Source organism: Anguilla rostrata, chromosome 3, assembly GCF_018555375.3.
Source record: "Anguilla rostrata isolate EN2019 chromosome 3, ASM1855537v3, whole genome shotgun sequence".
Classification (NCBI taxonomy): domain Eukaryota; kingdom Metazoa; phylum Chordata; class Actinopteri; order Anguilliformes; family Anguillidae; genus Anguilla; species Anguilla rostrata.
In genome coordinates, this window is record NC_057935.1 from 44,029,894 (window position 1) to 44,049,377 (window position 19,484).

At 42.0% G+C, this 19,484-nt stretch overlaps 1 protein-coding gene across 3 annotated transcripts; it reads right to left on the reverse strand.

Annotated features, from left to right (window-relative positions):
• Positions 1-1,409: 1,409 nt before the first annotated feature.
• rubcnl (rubicon like autophagy enhancer) lies at positions 1,410-18,741 on the reverse strand. 3 transcript variants are annotated; one of them, XM_064327818.1, is made up of 16 exons: positions 18,562-18,741; positions 17,968-18,115; positions 14,726-14,861; positions 12,409-13,062; positions 11,940-12,010; positions 11,338-11,539; positions 10,411-10,485; positions 8,215-8,266; positions 7,784-7,913; positions 7,167-7,309; positions 6,176-6,240; positions 5,420-5,658; positions 5,235-5,296; positions 4,914-5,067; positions 4,342-4,432; positions 1,410-3,135 (listed from the first exon to the last, which is right to left on the reverse strand). In XM_064327818.1, the coding sequence occupies exons 2-16, from the start codon at positions 17,989-17,991 to the stop codon at positions 3,020-3,022; spliced, it is 2,214 nt and encodes a 737-aa protein (XP_064183888.1). In that variant the 5' UTR covers positions 17,992-18,115; positions 18,562-18,741; the 3' UTR covers positions 1,410-3,019. The 3 variants fall into 3 exon arrangements, with proteins under 3 accessions (XP_064183888.1, XP_064183887.1, XP_064183886.1); XM_064327817.1 differs by having other exon boundaries at positions 17,968-18,101; positions 18,562-18,740; XM_064327816.1 differs by having other exon boundaries at positions 17,968-18,741.
• Positions 18,742-19,484: the final 743 nt, after the last annotated feature.

Here is a 19,484-nt window from a genome sequence, read left to right on the forward strand (position 1 = left end):
AATGCAATTATGTGACATTTTCTTGCTTGCTAGTAAACACACTAGTACACTACTTTTGTCTTCTAAAAAGTCACGCTGAAAAAAGACCGGCAGATTGTCGGCGTTTAAACGAAAAAGAAAACACGGTAACCTACCTGCTGCGTGCTCCTCGTGGAACCGTACATGTTCGAAGTAGGCCTATACAAGCATAGCATAACACTTCTTTCTTCATCGGCTGATAATTGACTGGAGCGTGGCCTCTCGCGCTCAAAAATAGGGAAAACTGATTTAATCTGGGAACATATGACTGTCACAGACAACCAATCGACCTCGCGATGTGAACCTCCCTTCATTCGCCTTTGGAGGAAATTGAATGTTTCTGCAAGTGTAAAGGAACGTGTAGGTTAAATTACAGGAACTTAAACACCTGCCAAAAGGGCTTTATTAAAAAATGAGATATAAAATGCAAACACAGCAGAGGTTTACTTTGGCACTGCTTCTCTTGCTACACAAAAACAATGACACATTGTTTGGCTCAAGCTGCAGAGCTCCAGGGATATTGTGAGATAACTAAACAGTGTTATGAGCTATTCTGGTAATACTGACTGTGTGGACTGAATAGCAAATAAAAGATGGTCAGAACTGCATTCAGTGTGTTGTAGGTGGTGTTTTAGTAAAGAGATCATAGCATGTATAACAACAAGAACAACAACAACAACAACAATAATAATAATGCCTATTTCCTTTAGATTTCACATAGGCATTCCTTGTCTTTTGTCTTAAAGATCCTTCTCGTCCACTTCTTAGTAGTTTTAAGTTTGAAGATATAAACAATATACAGCTTGCTTGTCTCACACCCACAACTTGCATAAAACAAGCACAAACACTTTTGTAATGGAGAAAGTAGATTTCAAGATACTGCCAAAATGGGAAGATTGGAGATTGACACTGGAGATTATATCATTTTAGCCAGAGATGTTCCGGAATTCAGAGTGAGTTCTCCTTTTAAACATGCTTATCTTATGAGATAAGACTGCTGGGCGTGTTATAGACACAATAATGAAAAAATGAAGCATACTGGGTCACTGTACCCATTCACATCAACCTTGTCTTTGACCCACACAAAGGAACGACTGTCTTAAATGCACTGAAACGGAGCACTTGACGTGACAGGTTTGGCACACTTTTTAGTTGTCCGAGAACATTTTTTTGTGATGTGTTAACCCAGGATAAGTCATATCAAACCCACTGTGGACTGAATCATTTGACAAGTTCGTAACACTTCTCAAACACTGCCACACCCCAGCATTGGCACAGAAAGTTAAAACACATTACTGTAATCAAATCATATTTGCAAAACAGATTCATGAAATTATATTCAGCTTAGATTCTGACATATAACTCCAGAAAAAAAAACAAGGACACACAAGTACAATGCGTAAATGTTTATTTCAACAGATACAGAGAAAGACACCAAGCTTGACACTCAATGGGATACCTGCTGTTCAAAAGAAACAAAACAAATGCTTTCCCTTTCTAAGGTGGTTCCTTGGACAGGGCTGTGGCCTGGTGCTGTATCTGGGTTGGTATTAATCAAACCATCAGCTCAAAAACGCTTGATTTGTTATCATACTGGTGATTCACCTGCACTGTGTGCAGGTTGAGGTGTGGATGGCACATAAGGACCAGACATGTCCGGCAGGATTAAGCACAGGTGACACCACCGAAGAATCAAAGTAGTGATGAAACAAAAAATGGGTTTGAGCAAGCGTGTGTTATTAGTGGCACTGCAGAGCAGTGGATCACATGTCGCCACAGAGAACAAATTGCTTCTGATTTATTAATTAATTTCTGTTTCAAAGGAGAGCAGCAGGTGGGGTGTGCTCTTTTTCCGAAGCATGCAATGAGATTTGTATCGACCTGTGCGGATTGTCCAGCATTTACAGAGTTCAAGTTTTCATCAAATGCACTTCTCATTAAAAAACACTGAATGCACCTTTTTACCCACTGCTCTCTATAGCTTATATTATTATCAAAGTTACAACAGGGAAAGCCCGACAGTACTGACAGCAAAGCAGCTGCTCTTACAGATGCATCAGTTCCTCTTTGAAAGAAAAGACATTCATTATGATACTTCAATTTGCAACACTTTCACGGTACATCAGAGGCCACAGTAATGAGAGTCAGCATTCACACACATGCACACAATATGCATACCTACGCATGCATACACACACAGACGCACTCACACACACACACACACACACACACACATAGATGTCAACCTAAGTGTGCTTAAAATTAAACCTGTCTTTGCCACCAATCGAGCAAAAATATTCCATGCTCTTTAAGTATGACGTTTCCTGAAGGTGTGTGGCCAAAGCTAGAATAGCCGGTCATTGCAGGTAACACAGTAACCTCCTGGAGCATTCCAGAATCAAGAAACACACAAGGAACACACAAGGAATGAGGATGGCAGGAAAGCAAATCTAATGGAATCAGGTGTGAAAATATGGTCTAAGGCTGTGTTTGGAATGTTTCTCACAGTGTGTTCATAATGCCACGCATTACTGTATTAGAGTACTGCATTCTTCTGAATCCAGGCATTACTGTACTGCAGTGCTGTGCTTTCCTGAGGTCAGATATTACTGTACTGCAATGCTATCTTTATTGGATTTCCAATGCATAGCATTTCATGCTTTCAGAATACACAGTATTCAGAATAACAGCGGTTGAGCTGCTTTGCGTGCAAAACAATTTCACGGCGCAGAACGTGTCTCCGGGGTACACACTTAACACTTCATCAGACCAGATAAGTGCCGGAGTCCTTAAGCAATTCAAGCAAATCTTCTGCACTCAAGCGACTTCAGACATCAGAGCAACACCTGAGATTTAATCTTGGTTACCATTTGTCTAGTTCAAAAAGCAGCTGCCCTCCACACAGCACCGAGGACAATGGACTCTGTAGCCGCTTTTATATTCACAGGAAAGAAGGAGAAAAATAGGAATAAAATTATTTAAAAAACGATTCTACTCAATTCTACTGAGGAGTTGAGTTGAGTTCAGAGTCTGTCCGTGTTCTGCGAGTTTGAATCCTCCGGCATTTGGGACACTCCTCGTCTCTGAAGCACTCGATATGGAAACAGGATTTGCAGTCTGGGGGAAAGACAAAGCATCAGTTGGCAGAAACCCCCTTTTAAAGGACAGACAGAGAGAGGTTCTCTGAAACACAGGGCTCCATTACAAATGACTGGAGTTCATGCAGCCACTGGGCTCTGTCTTGGACTCAGCGCAACATGGCAGTAACCCAAACGCAAGTGTCTTTGCTAGTTTCAGAGAGATGCAGTTGTCATTTTCCCGTCCAGTGCCTACGCTGTCAAAATAGCAAATGACCTTGTGCCCATATAGTTTGTCATAAAATGAAGTGTGGTCATGGTCATTGTCGAAGAATTGCTGTGTTTACATTATGACCAAACAAAACCTGGTCTTAAGTCAGGTCGCAGTGATGGTGAACTGCATGTCCACTTAATAAACCGATAACCTGGTAAGCAGACAAAATGATTTATCCACTTGATTTATCAACTTTGTCCTGCGAACATTGCATTTGGACATTTTAATCACCTTAATACATTACATTCCTTTAAAAAATGGTCCTGGGACTCACTATGCAAGATGGTTGTTACATTTCGATACAATTCAAAGATTCATTCAAATTTCTCAATTTTAACACAATTTTTAACCATATTCTTAGTTCTTAATACTTTTAGAATTACAGTGACCAGATTTCCATTCTTTCAGCAGTTAAAACCTTGCTGATTTTACCTGTTACTCCATAACTGAATAAAACGATTCTAAAAAGAACTAAACGGCTAATAAAGGAAAATGATTGTGATTGAATTATTACATGAAAATGATACTGATTTGATATGCCTAAAAAACACACCTATTAATTAGATAAGCCACTAAGACTAGCCCTTTTGAACCTTGCGCCTTACTCTACGCTTTACCTAGGTGTGGTTGTACGTTGTGCATTAGTACAGTGGCATGTTGTTGACCACGCTTCACGACTGTTAAAATAGTGCCCATTGACTCACATCTGCCCTGTGAGAGAAAAATGTACAGTATATTTTGACCCTGTCTGACACCGGCATATATAGCTTTACAGTTCATAGTTATCATACTGTATCTCTAGGAGCACAGACTGGTTATTCCAGTAAATGGTGCTGGCATCTCAGCATATGTACTCAACCTCTGTCCGAGTGATTGGGACAATAAAGTATTCCGCATCTCATCCAGTAAACCGGGCTGTGCAAGAACCTGTGAAAGGAGAGGTGAGACCCACAGTGCTTAATACTCTCCCACCTCTGCAGCGTTTGCAGGTCGCGGTCTGGAAAGGGAACAGCACATCCTTCTTTTTGCAGAACTCGCAGATGAAGCCCCTGGCCAGGCAGATCTGGAGACACAAGAGCACACGGCTCAGCACTGGCCTGTGATCTTTAGCACACATGACACCCACAGCACAGGAGGCCTCTGCAGCAGTAGTAAACCGCCCCCTCTTCACCCCATTCTCCCTTCCATGAATACACTCACATGCCCGTACCTGCCCCTACTGGGCCAATGAGACTGGAGTAAGAGCAAGAGTGGAGACTAGTTTAGGTGGAGGGTAGTATAGGGGAAGGTTATGAGGGTGGAGTGCAGTGAGATTGGAGAGTATTGAGGGTGGAGGTTAGTCGTGAGGAGGCTAGTGAAACAGAGCTAAGTTTGTGATGAGTTTAATGAGGGTAGAGGCCCGCTTGGGTGGAGGTTAGTTTGGGTGGAAATTAGCGAGGGTAGATGGTACTTAGGAGTGGTGCGTATTGACGGTGGAGATTGGTATGTGTGAAGATTGGCGAGGGTGGAGCCTAGTTTGGGAAAAAGACATTGAGGACAGTTACCTGGCAGTTGCCCACATGAGCGATCGCTGTCCGTAGCAGTGCTCGAGCCTGGGAGACCAGCTGGCCGCGTTTGATCCTCTGAAGGTCGTCCATGGAGAGGAGGAGGGGCTCCTGTGTCAGGTGCCCAGGCAACTGCTCCAGCTCCAGCAATACCCTAGCAACAAGGAACACAGCAACCAGGAGAATCAGCGGCAGCCTCTAGCAATGGACAGAGCTGCAGTATGGATCAATGGTACATTCAGGGATGGCAATAACAATCAGAGAGAGAGAAAGAGAGAGAAGGAGAAAAAGAAAAAATAGTCACTATGACGGAGTCATCACCTGTCTGATAATCTGCATACAGTCAGCAGCTTCTTAATGGCCAGCAGCTGTTCCTGAAGCTCCTGGAAGGAAAACAGAGGTGGTATAGTAATTAAAGCAATTTTAAATAAGATCAGCGTTGCATTATTATATATTATGTGTGTGTGTGTGTGTGTGTGCGTGCGCGTGCCTGTGCGTGTACGCACCATGAAGCGGGCCAGCTCGCGGGCTCGGGAACCCAGGTTTTTGCCAACCCAGGCCAGGCTGAAGAGTGGCTGATGCCACACGCTCTCCAGCAGCCTGCTTGAGAAGTTGCACACTGGGTATCGGCCAAAGTCCCACTTCTCAAGCACATGTCCCGGGATCACAGACTCAGCATCGCTATGACAACAGTCACAGAAGTACCGGCCCAGGTACTCACAGTAGCGTAGCTTCTTCAGGTACTCTGGTGGGGAAATGGTCAAATTTAACAACAAGCAATGAGTTCATAGATTTTTTAAAAATTATTATTTGTTTTGCTGACACCGAATGCATAACAACTTATATTACTTACCTTTTTAAATAGCATCCACTTATAAGGCAGGATATTTGACTGAAGCAATTCAAGCAATAAACTGAATCATTATTCAAATTACTTTTGAATTGTTTGAGAAATAATACAGCTTAGTACTTGAATAATGCATTTTATACATGATATTTGTTCATCTTTATCAATGGTGTGAATAATTTTGGAAGGATTACTGTACAGTATGTATGTAATGCACTTGTTTTGTTTCTCATCTACTGTGCATGTTATTATCTGAGATCTTTGCGGCACATCAAATCTCCTCCACTGGGATATTAAAGTTGATTCATTGATTGATTGGTTGACAGTAATACAGTAGGTGTTTTAAGGTGCATTCCAGTTGGTTATTCCACATTGCTTCACACGGCAGAGTCCATCTGTACAGGGTGATACTCACTGGCCTCCACCTGTGTCCCACAGCCAGCGCAGAGGTAATTCTGGGAAGCTACAACCACACTGCGCCTGGAGAAGACAAAGACACTCAGATAGCCTAGATATCCTACCTACATGCCCACACTCCACCTGGAGAAGACAAAGACCGACACGTAGTCTAGATACCCAACCCTACATACCCACACTGCACCTGGAGAAGACAAAGACACTCAGATAGCCTAGACAGCCTACCCTACATACACACACTGCACCTGGAGAAGACAAAGACACTCAGATAGCCTAGATACCCAACCCTACATACCCACACTGCGCCTGTAGAAGACAAAGACACTCAGATAGCCCATATACCCTACCCTACATACCCACACTGCACCTTGTTGCTGACTCAGTCATTTCTGTTGTCTATCACAGAAATATTTCAAAATATTTTTAAACTGTATTTGTATTTTAATGTATTTTTAAAAGGCTCTAAATACTATTTGAAAAAAGTATTTGGTTTCCCAGGAAAGTATTTAACGGAATGTATTTTTAAAATACTATTTGGGAAAGTATTTGGTTTTCCGTGAAAATAAATTAAATAAATCAAATACAAAGTATTTCATGTGTAAATGTATTTGAAAATACTTCAAATATGCATTTAACTACATTTTCAAATACAAATACATATTTGTATTTGACCCAGGTCTGACACATTCACACAACACACCCACACAGACAAATGTGCATGTGCACACACATGCACACACAAACAGGGAAGGAGTTCCAGCCTGTTCCAGAAGGGGGAGGACATACTCAGTCACATAAACCAGATGACTGCAACACCACTGAACATAAGACCCTTAGTTCAGAATGGCACTACAGTAAGCATGTATATGCTCGTTTCAATCCCTGCTTCACTCTGCCAATAACTCTCATAACTTTCCTCTCATGACCTGCCCCACTAACTACCCCCCCTCCACCCCTCCACCCCCCCACCCCCCACCCTGTACACTCACTTTTGGGTGGGGTGAGTGCAGAAGATGATCTGGAACCGGGGTGGAGCCCATGTCAAAGTGCCCCTCATCCTGGACTTCTGTTTAATCTCTCTAGCCAGGGTGAGGATGTCCTCTGTTTCCATGGAGTCATTGCCAGGGAGAAACTGTCAAGGAGACACACACTAGAGAGTCAGTCATAATCAAAAAGCAGTGTGTCTCAGAGGTCCAGTGAGTCACAGTCAGCAAGAAATGGTGATACTGTCAGTTTCAGGTCTGGAGGCATGGTTTCCTGTACTATAACAGTCATTTCCTCTTTGCTCAATAAATATTACAAACTGCAATCAAAACGATAGGCAGCTTCGCAGGTGGACACAGAGGAATAAACCCCACAAAATTAAGTGAACAACATATATTACTTATTAAATACATACAGGAAAATACTTATTTAAAATATATGCTGCCCTTTCCTACACTGAGTTCTTCTACCCTGACATGTTTTATTTCTGCTGAGGACACAGTGCAGACTGGGGGGCATGGGGGTTTCTGAGCAGAACTAATGCAAATACACTACACACACACTAAGACTGCGCATGTGTGTTTGTGTGTTTGTGGGGGAGTGTAACCATGGTAATGCTCACTTCCTGTAATGCTGAGTGCAGGCTGGTGAGGCTGACATCCTCCTTGGCAAACCACTGCTTCTTGAACACTGACACCAACTGCAGAGCGAGGACTTCCGCAGAACAGAGGATTGTGGGAAACTGAGAGGAGCTAGCGGGGGACGGCGAACTAGAATCACTCATTGGTTGAATACAAAGACACTACAATACAAATGCACCACACAAAATTTGAAGCACAACACATATACTACTCCTCACTACACATGCAAAACATCTGCTACACACACATTATTCACACTGTGTGCCATTTGGTCTGAAATCTCCCTTCAAATCTACTGTAAAAGTACTGGTGAATGATTCTTCAGAATGCCAGAAGTGGTCTGAAATCTCCCTTCAAATGTAGTGTAAAAGTACTGGTGAATGATTCTTCAGAACGCCAGAAGTGGTGTTACCTGAGAACTGAGCTGGACTCACTGTCTGCAGCAGTTTCATGTTTATCAGCTTCTGAAGTAGAGAAGCAGTAGTGAAAGAGGAAGAGATTAAGAATCAGCTAGTGCCCACACAAACACAGAGCGGACACAGCTGCGACGAATGCTTAAGATTCTACTCTGTGAGTTTAAATATGCATCAAAAGAATATGTGCAGTCCATACACATTTGGACAGTGACACATTTTTTGTTGTTTTGGCTCTGTACTCCAGCACATAGGATTTGAAATGAAATAATGAATATGAAGTTACAGTGCAGACTGCCAGCTTTAAATGAAAGGTTAATATAAATGGACAAACCCTTTTTACATATAGTCCCCTCATTTTAGGGGACCAAATGTAATTTGGACAAATGAACATAATCAAAAGGTCATATTTAGTATTTGGTTGAAAATTCTATGTATTCGATGACTGCCTGGAGTGACCTATTACATCATCAAATGCTGGGTATCTTCTCTGGTGATGCTCTCTCAGGCCTGTACTGCAGCCATCTTCAGTTCCTGTTTGGTTCGGGGGATTTTTGCCTTCAGCCTAGTCTTCAGCAAGTGAAACTAATGTTCAGCTGGGTGCAGGTCAGGTGATTGACTTGATTGAGGTGATTGACCAGTCAAGAACATTCCACTTTTTGGCCCTGGAAAATTTTCTTGCAGCTTTAGTAGTGTGTTTGGGGTGATTGTCCTGCTGTAAGGAGAACCATCATCCAATGCACTAGCATTAGCATCCCATTAGTAGCTTAACATGCCCAAGCCATAACACTACCACAGTGTTTCAAAGATGGATCATACGCAGTTCCTTTCTTTCTCAACACATTTATCTTTCCATCACTTCACCACAGGTTAATACTCATAATAGTTTGTTCCCAAACTCAACAGCTTTTTTAAAATATGCTTTTTCGCAAATGCTAACCATTTTGTTCTAGAGGTTTACCAGTGGTTTGCATCTCGCAGTGAATTCTCTGAGGTTATTCTGGTTCAGGCTTCTCTTTATTTTAGTCTTTGACACATTCATGCCTACATTCTGGAGAGTGTTCTTGATCTTGCTGATCGTTGAAAATGACCTTTGCTTTGCCAAAATGGGGGCACTATGTATGAAAAGGGCTGCAATTTCTACATGGTTCACTTGATATAGATGTAAAGACCAGTAAATTAAAGCTGACAGATGGTCTGCACTATAACATCATATTCATTGTTTCATTTCAAATCCAATATGCTGGAGTACAGAGACAAAACAGCAAAAATTGCGAGACTGTCCAAATACTTACGGAGTTCACTGTTTGTATCAAAATGAACTACAAAATACTTGCTCCAAGGATATAAAATGTAGTACTTTGTATTATGAAAATTACAATTTTTAAATAAATTTCTTGAAAAGCAGTATGTTGAAAAAGGCAGAGGAACACATAATTTTTCAGGTAACTTCCAGTTAGTTTCCAGTTTTCTGCGTAAATATTTGTCCATCCTGGTAAAATGGGAGAGGCTTTGTTAAATAACTAAGTTCTGCAGTACACCACTAACTCCCCTTATGTCAAGTTTTGTAAAGACTGGTGATCTGCAAGCACAAATTTCCTAACTGGAATGAAACAAGCGTTTGTGCCTTTTTAATAACACACTAATCTTCTTATGAGACGCCCTAATTTATTTTTACCGCAGCCTTAGCAAATGAAGGTTATCTTGTTAGTTAGCTTAGCTAAACACCTACCGCCGACTTAATTCCAGCCTCACTTCCAATTAAATATGCCAGGGCAAATTGATGCTAGCAGAATGAATCCCTGCCATTATATCCAACAAATACAAACTGTATGAAGCTGCCTCATTTCTAATGGTTGATAACAGGCGTTATTAACAAGAGTTAAGTGATTAAAATATTTGAATTACAAAACACACGCAGATGTGTGTGAAGTGTAGAGTGCATATGTCTATGGATGAGGTGAACAAAGATGGAACAGAGGGTGAGGATCACAAAGGCTCACTTTAAATAATTTAATAGGAGGAATATCCATACATCTTTCTGAAGTATTGTGATAAAAGACACGCTAAGATTTTTCCTAAATTCAATCAAGTACGTGTAACTGAAATGCAGCCCGTCCCTGGTCACACTTTGACATGTATGACAAAAGGAAAAGGGAGTCGTGGTGCAAAATGGCATTTTTTGTGACTCACACCTGAGGGAGGTGGTTGTTCCTGAGTGAGGGAAGGAGAGGGGGGGCAGGTCGAGGAGGACTGTGAAGTACACCACTCTGAGGAACAAACGGAAAACATCAACCACAGTCACTCCTTAACAGCGCAGACAATCGGGCAGACAATCGGGGACCCATTAATTCTGATGTCGCAGGTGAGGCACAAGTCCCAATAGTGTGTGTGTGTGTTTGTGCCTGCAATCACTGAAACATAGTATAGAAAAGCTGTGGCTACAATTTTCCTGCTTCCGTAAATTTCCAGGCATCAAAATAATAAAACAATTTGAAAAATGTTTAACCAGCCCTGTCAAAAGCCTAAAATGTGAATATTTTTGTTATAAGATACTTTTCTCTTTTGCTGCAATTGTTCAGGAAATCAAAATAAAACGGAGATACCTGAAATTGACATGCATTAACTTTTATAGAAAGACAGAAAATATACATGTAAATGTACATTAAAATGTGAATGTGTGTAAAGATCCTTACATGGATTTACACATTATCTAAAAACATTAAAATTAGGTAACACTTCGTGACATGCCTTTGACTGTAAAAGTATTAACAAGTCATTAGTAATTTAAGTCACTCTGTCAAAAGCCTAAGAATGAAAAGTGGTATGCCACACCTGTGGCAGCACCCATTCTCCTCAATCTACCCCAGCACCTCCTCCAGTCACTCCTAATTCAACCACAGCACCACCCATGCACATGGTCACTCCTGCACTAGTTATAGCACCACCTCTGCTCTTATATCGACCAGTAATTCATAAAGGCATAGTCCAAATATTTGGGAAAATATTTGGCAAATTCCCCAAAATGTTGGACTATCCCTTTAAAATAGCTGAGTTTTGCTTATTTAAAAAGATCTCTCTGTGCGTATGTAGCTTGGTCGATGCAGTACACAGGGTCTTACCTACATAGCCACTGTCGGAGGAAGCTACAGATGCAGAGTGCTTTATGTACAGAGACCTGCAGTTTTTGGTCTGGTTCTGGGTCTCCTGGATGCAGTCTGCACACCACGGTGACACCCCAGCCGACCTCTCACCCAGGACTGCCCACTTCGCCCCCTCCACTGCCTCCAACACCATGTCCGCCACAAGGAAGTGAGCATTCTCCTGCAAAACACAAACACGCACACACACACACACACACACACATACAATACGCACACACACACACACGGCAACACACACACACAGACACACGCACACAATCAGACACACACACATGCAGGCACACACAGGGCACACACACACTATCACTATGCACAAATGTGCTCTTACTGTGTTTAACTAAATCCTTAACTGATTTTAAATCATTATCACCAGTCACTACTAGTTACAGCAGCCTTCTTGTTTCAAGTGTGAATATAAACCTAGAAGTACTCTAGGCCAATAGTGGTTGCAGTGGGACAGCAGTACTCCTTCAGGTGAGCATGCTAATGGCCACTGGTACACTGGAACTAAATGACCTGTGTCCAGTGGTCACCTGTCTGGGGTCAGGGGTTACTCCCACCTTTTCCAGGTCACTGCTGGCTCTGAGGATGCTATCAGGAGTGTGAAGATTCTCACTGACGTTCCTGGGCCCTGAAATGTGATAAAAACACAGTAAGACTCAGGATACTACCACTGCCCTGGACCTAAGGATGAGTATTGATTACCCCGGTGGAATATTACTTTGGTGTGAGCATTGATGTGAGTGCTGAGTGTTGTGCTCAATACTCTGTACCTGGGCTGGGTGGTAATTTCCTGTGTGTGATGGCTGCTCTTCACCTGAAGTGAACTGATGAAACGTATGGATTACCTGTGGGTAACTTGAGTGTTAATTACCTGATAACTTAAGTGTTAATTACCACAATGGATTACCTGTGTTTGACAACTGTGGTGAGTGCTGATTACCTGTGTGTACCTGAACTGATTAACCATATGGATTACCCATGTGTGATCACTGGCATACATTTATGGTAACAGTTGTGGATAAGTACCTGGCAAGACATGAGTATCCGACTGTGAGCGGGGTTTATGACCCTCTTCTTGGCCCTGTACAACCACCCCAGGGCCCCTGAAAGGGAGGTGGAGTCCCACGCCCAGAAGGCGGTTCAGATTGGCCGAGAGGGAGACACAGCGGGGCTTCTCTGATGACTGGAGTGGGTGCGGCTGAAGGTCCGGGAGCGGACTTTTACCCGTCTGTGCCGTTCGCTCCCTTCGTCTCGCGATGTGTTTGGCGGGGGTCGGTTGTGCGAGGGTCCTCGCGGGACGGGATAGGCGCTTCTTGCGGGAGATAAACTGGTTGATCCGTGGCAGGGAGAGGCCTTGGTCCGCGTCTGCGTCGAGCTGCGACGTGTCGTGTCTTTTGAGAGCGCCGTCCCCGGTGGGCTCGTTGTAGCCGCCGTCTTCGCTGTCCGTGGAGAGCCCCGCGCCCGGCTCGTCCTCGCTGGTAACCGAGCTGGAGGGCGAGCCGTCCCTGGACGGCGGGGTGCCACGGCGAGGCGGGGGGGAGTGCTGTGACAGGGGCTGGTACCTGGTCCCCCCTGAACTTTCTATCAGAGAGAGGAGCATCTTCCTTACCGACACCGGAGAGGCCGAACACCGCCGTGAGCCACCCAAGTGACCCATCACTGCGGGGTTGGAGAACTCCTCTGAAAAACAAGAACAGTTTATAGAGGTATTAGTCATTTTTAAATACTGAATTTCTGTTGATATTGAATTTATGTTGATATAAAGATATTGTCATGTTTCATACATGACTGTACGGTTATTACGTTACATCACATTACATTACAGGCATTTGGCAGATGCTCTTATCCAGAGCGACGTACAACAAGGTTATAAGCTTTGCTTCCTGGACAAGTGGTTTTATAGATGTGTCTCATCATGTATCACAGTATGTCACACACAGGGGTGAGAGACAGAGAACAACAGAGAAAGAGTGGAGAGAGAGCAGGAAAACAAATGAAAAAAGGTGTTGTTTACAAACTTTGGCCCCCAAACGAACCCTCATAGAAATTCAGTCATTGGGCTCTATCTTACATCCGGCGCAAAGCGGCGCCAAGCGCAACGCAAGTGTCTTTGCTAGTTTCAGACCGACGCAGTTGTCATATTTAGCATATATGGTTTTCCCACAAACAACAGTTAGCAAATACAGTTTTCCCACCAACAACATTTAGCATATTTGATTTTCCCAACACATTTATGCAAGTTGGTTGTGACATTATGGCTTAGTTGCAAGAACTATACATGTTACCACAGCAGAGACACGTAATGGAGGTTTCACATCACTATGTCACTGATGCTGACCACAGGAGGGAAACAAGATGTCTGGTGTTGCTGCAGGGAGCAAAGGACCCAAAGGAGGGGAAGCTAAAGACTGTGAGAGACTGCACTCTCAAAACAATCTCAGGGCAATTCATTAGAAGAAAAAAAAACATTTGTCCAGTTCCCTGATGAAACTACTGACTGTAGTCTAGCAGTGTACACAAAAATGGCAGTTTGGCCTACCTCAGTTTAGACCTCAGAGTATGGTAAATTTTTGATACACTAGTAAAAAATGCAGCACTAAATATAAAATTGCTTTTCATTCATCAGGAAAATGTAAACAGCGACTAACTAGCCATAATTTCTTGCTGAAAAAGAATAAGGCACATTGATACTTGCATGTGGTCTTTCTTTTTTAAATATACACATAGTAGGTAGTACCAAAATGGCAACATCACTTCAAGCATAAGTATGGTTGCAGATCCACTGTGATAAAAGCTGCAATGGTATTTGTTACCATTATATTGATTTGGCTTGGACTGGATCTGGAGCAAGAAGCTGCTTGAAGGTCATCATGAGAAGAGCTTGCATTCCAGCCTGTTTTTTCCCTTTCTCCAGTAATAAGCACGTTCAGGTGATGCCGTTTCAAACGGATTAGCATGTTCAACGTATTCCCAGCAACATACTTGATTTTAGTTGAACAATGCCAGCTTGAGGGTCCTCAAGCTCAGGCTTGTCCTTTGAATTTGCCATGCTGATCAAGTTGGGTGGAACTAACAACATCCGGCCCTTTGCTGATCATTGGCGGGAACTTTTATTTTAATTTAAGTTCAGCACAAAAAATGTGCTGCGTGTGCATTAATGCAAGACTGTAATTGTTCCGCTTGAAGCACATACCAAACTGGAAGTCCCCATTTGGTACAAACACGTCTACTAGACTACTGTATTCCCTAGATTTGCTGAAATGTGAGTGGCCAGAGTGACGTTACCAGACATTAGATTCAGGAAATGACACGAGAAATTATCTGAGATATGTACCACGTGTACCTGCAAGAGAGGGGCCAGGGGCTAACAGGGGTGGAGGCAGGAACTGGTGGGGGGTGGAGTCTTCGAACCAGCTCACACAGTGCGGCTGTGAGCGAGGAAGAGCACCATGAGGAAGGACAGAGCCAGTCCTGTTCACCTGAATGTCAGAGAAAGAGAGATTAATCATACTATAGTGTCCTGTTTCTTGGCCTAAAATGTTGTAAGCGAGAGAAAGAGAAGCAAACCGATAAAACAGAGAAGGTGAGGGAGAACTTTGAATCTTACATTTACATTTAGGCTTCTAGCAGACATTTGTATCTTGACCAACTTGCAAAATTGCATAGACAAAGGCTTGTTATTGTCGCAACTGATTGCAGTTGTCAAACATGCATAAACCTATAACACAATTAAGTGGTTAAATCCCACAGTAGGTGCACGAGTACAGATTCAACATCAGTCCCAGTAAAAACTGACTGTAGATCAGCTCTCTCACTGTCTGCATGTGATATGTGTGCACATGTGTTTCATGGGTGTATACGCGTGTGCGTATGCGCATGTGTGTGTGTACGTGTGTGTGCGCGTGTGCACATTTCCTCTGAGCAAATCTGGATTCAGTTCCTTTTTTTAAAGTTCCGTTCCATTTTTATGACATTGTTCATTTTACAGAACAAGGTGAAGCACACACTAACTGTGAAAGAGTGTGAGCTTTCAGAACTTTCAATCTTCTGATTGATCTTGATATGTCCATGATTTGATGAACAGCACAAGCTTAATCTATGATAGATTTTTTTCAATCAGCAAAACAGTACAAATGATAGGGTCTTTCCTCCCTATGGCCTCAACTCACTCAAAGGCTGTCCAACAAAGTTAGGAAATGCCAAACTCACATCTACGGCCTGATTTACTAAAAACCTTAACGTGAAAAACCTTTTAGCATATGCAAAACTAATAACGTAACCAATGATTGGTGCAAAACAAATACCATGATCAAGCATTCATCATCTTATTCACTTTATGTGTGCTAAAAGGTTTTGCACGTGCTAAAGATCTTAGTAAATCAGACCCTAATCTTTAACTCCTAAGTTATGCAAGTTCATTTTCCTAAATACACAACTCTCATTATTTTGTAATTTGCAAATATTTATTTTTTCATGTGCAAACAAAACAAATTTTATGTGAGAACAAACAACTGTACTGAGCAGCGTAGACATCATCCTCTTTAATTTTTAAAATTTACATTCAGTACCAACAATGTCACTGTAATTCTGTACTACTTATTAGTAAAAAGGGCCTTGTGTCAAGCATTTATTGACTTAATATCCCATTACATTGACCTGTGTAGTCGCCAGTTCTGATTAGCTTCTGCATTAAATATCTATAAATATTTGGGACAAAGACGTATTTTTGGTGATTTGGCTCTGCACTCCACAATTTTAGATCTGTAATCAAACAATTCACCAGGGGTTAAAGTGCAGATTCTCAGCTTTTATTAAAGGACATTTTTTTATACATTTTGGTTTCACCGTGTAAGAATTTCAGCACTTTATATATCTGTAGCTCACCCCATTTCAGGGCACTGTAATGTTTGGGACAAATGACCTCACAGGTGTTTCTGATTAGTCAGGTGTATAATTGTTTCCTTCGTGCAAGTATAAGAGAGCTTTTGGTAACTAGTCTTGATTTTAGCCTTTTGATTGCCACCAAAGTCTGTTTTTGGCAACTGTCAACATAAGGACCAGTGTTTTACTAATGAAACCATTGTGATGGTGAGAAAAAAAAACAGTTAAAGACATAGGCAAAACCTTAGACTTACTAAAATCAACTGTTTGGAATATCATTAAGGAGAAAAAGAGCAGTAATCACAAAGGGCCTGGTAGGATGATGACTTCTACCGATGATGACTAAAGAATTTTCACCATAATGACGAAAAAAACCCCAAACACCTGTATGACAGATCAGAAACACTCTTCAGAAGGCAGCCATGTACATATCAGTGACTACTGTCCACAGAAGACTGTTCATAAGCAGAACTACAGAGGCTACACTGCAAGATGCAAACCACTAGTTTGCCGCAAAAACAGGACGGCCAGGTTACAGTTTGCCAAGAAGTAACTAAAATAGCCTGCAGAGTTCTATAAAAAGGTCTTGTGGACAGATGAGATGAAGAATCACTTGTATCACACCCAGAACACCCAGTCATTCTTTGTTGGTAGGGCCATTAGTGTGTCCCCACCATGTGACCTGCATGAGTTTAAACCTGTATCCCAATGGTTATCCTCCAGTGGTCCCCATAGGCACTCCAATGGGACAGTCAATTGACTAATCATACAAATGAGTTTCTAACTGAGACATTTATAATAAAAAAAATGATTTGATCTAATTTGGGGAGAGTCAGGAAGGAAAGTGTATAATTATTTGAGAAGGAGCTTGACAAAGAGGCTATCACCGCGTCTAGCTGGCAGAGTACCAATCGAGACAAGGGGAGACAGACTTGTGGCCCTAGTTATAGGGTTAGCAGAAGGATTACATTTCATAGAATAAAAAGATAAGCCAGCTCACTTTGTCAGGTTCCCATGCAAAACGAAGTTCTGAGCTCATTTGAATTATGGCTGCCACGGTCCTCATTTATATGCAAAAATTGTAACCTGACAGGTGAATGACTAGAGACCAGTGTGGCCAGGTATGACTTACACCTGGAAACACCTGAAAGGGCAAAAGGCCTTATGAGGGAGAAACGGTCTCTCCTAAGCACACCTGGACCACACTGTAACAAAACATGTACAGGGGAAAGTATTGGCATGGTTGAAAAAACAAAATTACCTGTCTATTGAATAGTAAGAGGTAACAGAAACTGAAAAGTATCATACTAACGCCAACAATTTTGAGTTTCATAAATAAGGTTTTGTGGAGCTTAACAAGGGGGGCTATTATTTTAGAAGAAACCGAAAGCTGATTTAACTTATTAATGTAAACGTGCAGTGCAATGCCCCATTGAGACACCTCACCTCTCAAATTACACTTGTACACGCTATGCGCTGACACAAGTAGAATTAGCTGGCTGCCGTGCTCAAGGTCCCACCTGACCATCTAACATGTATGCTTTGGAGTAAATCCTAGTCTCCCAACCCGCAATTTCATCAACATCCTCACTGTCATACATAAACAGGCACAGGTTACAGAAAACAAACGCTTTGTCTTTGCCAGTACTCAAGTCGTCCGAGGGCAAAACAACAGAGGATCTCGCGTTTTCTGATGGCACGCACCTTTAGAACACCATCCGGGTCCATGTCGTGGTTCTTCTCTTGCCTTGGTTTTTAAGGTCACTGTCCGAAGATTGGCTCAAGCCACCGATCCGGCATCCTCAGTTTAACAAAGACCACTTCTCCGTGGAGATTTTCTACAGTAAAATACCTGAACCACTGATGTTATCTGGTCATTGATAATTGCGCTAAACGAGTCGTCGAATTAAACAATTGGACAATAAATACGGTGTTTATCTAATTCAAAATTAACTAGTAGGATAGGTTTCCAATATAAGAATTTTTAAAAAGCTAACAAACTGGGGTTCACATATGACATTCTTTAACGGTGTGTTGTGCTGTATGTGTCTGTGCGTTTTGAACTAATCCAGTAACACCAGTTTCACAACTGCAGTTCAGTTCATAACAAAAAATGCCTGTCATATTATAAACACCAAGCACGCGCTTTCACTAAAGGAGGCATTCTGTCCTTATTTCGTCTTTACCACCCTCAAAATACTTTCAGCATATAAATCGTAGCGTATTCCATACGTAAAATACTGTACTGAAAGAAAATATTAGTTACAATCGCAATATCGTTACAATATTAACACATACCATTGCACTTGCCCGCGTTCAACGATAGTCGCTGCACAATCGCAGAGGGAATGTGCCAGGCATTTATGTAAAAGGAAGGGCTTAACTGTATAATGCCCTGTCTCCGCGCGGAGACGGTTAGACCTGTGTTTCCCGTATTGCTAATATTCTGACACCAGCTGCATCGCGCAGGATCGGCCTCAAGTTATACATTTCCTTAAACAAAGTAATAACACGTGACTGAGAGACTAATCCGCCAGGCAGTTGCCGGCGCACTCTTTTCTAAATTTCTGAATAACTACACTACCGTTCATTGCTGTGAAATAATGTTCATTGTAATGTGTATTCTTTACATGTCATTAGTACAAATACAACCCTGACTCATCTGGAATCACATTTTAAACTTAGGTCACTCCGCAGGGCTATGTTATGATCTCAGTCCCATATAATTTTCACAGCCAGCAAAGATGGACAGTAAAAAAGGTCGACAGTTATAAAACCTGGTCATTGCATGGCGTCTAACCTGTAAAACTCTGAAGAAATGGAAATTCAAAATGTTGTACGAGATAATAATTTGACAGAACTGAAAGCTCTTGCCCACGATATCTTTCAAACTTAATTATTAAATTATGAATCACACCGAAAGGGAAAGTGGTTTATGGCCATTGGGTATTTCACTTCAACTGATTCCGTATTTGAAGTTAGTGACATCAGGGATGTTACCTTGTTTTGCTTTGTGTTACTATGCTGCCACCTTGTGGATTGAAAAATTCGTTTTTATAGTTTGTCTTGAACGTTTGCGCATGTTTCTTGAAACTATACCTATTCCTCGAGTCCACAATAAGTGCATGATATCTCCGATTAGGTGGGATGCGACCATTGTGGAAAGTGCCATGGAAATATTATGTACAGATGTGCAAGAGAGATTTGCAGTATTGTATGGA

Bases quoted from the DNA above. Each gene is read 5' to 3' on its own strand.
- rubcnl (XM_064327818.1), bottom strand. From the start codon at position 17,991: ATGGACCCGGATGGTGTTCTAAAG. The intron at 10,486-11,337 runs GTAAGACCCTGT...TTTGTTCCTCAG, and splicing joins CTCCGACAGTGGCTATGTAG to AGTGGTGTACTTCACAGTCC. The intron at 5,297-5,419 runs GTGCGTACACGC...TTTTCCTTCCAG, and splicing joins GCGAGCTGGCCCGCTTCATG to GAGCTTCAGGAACAGCTGCT.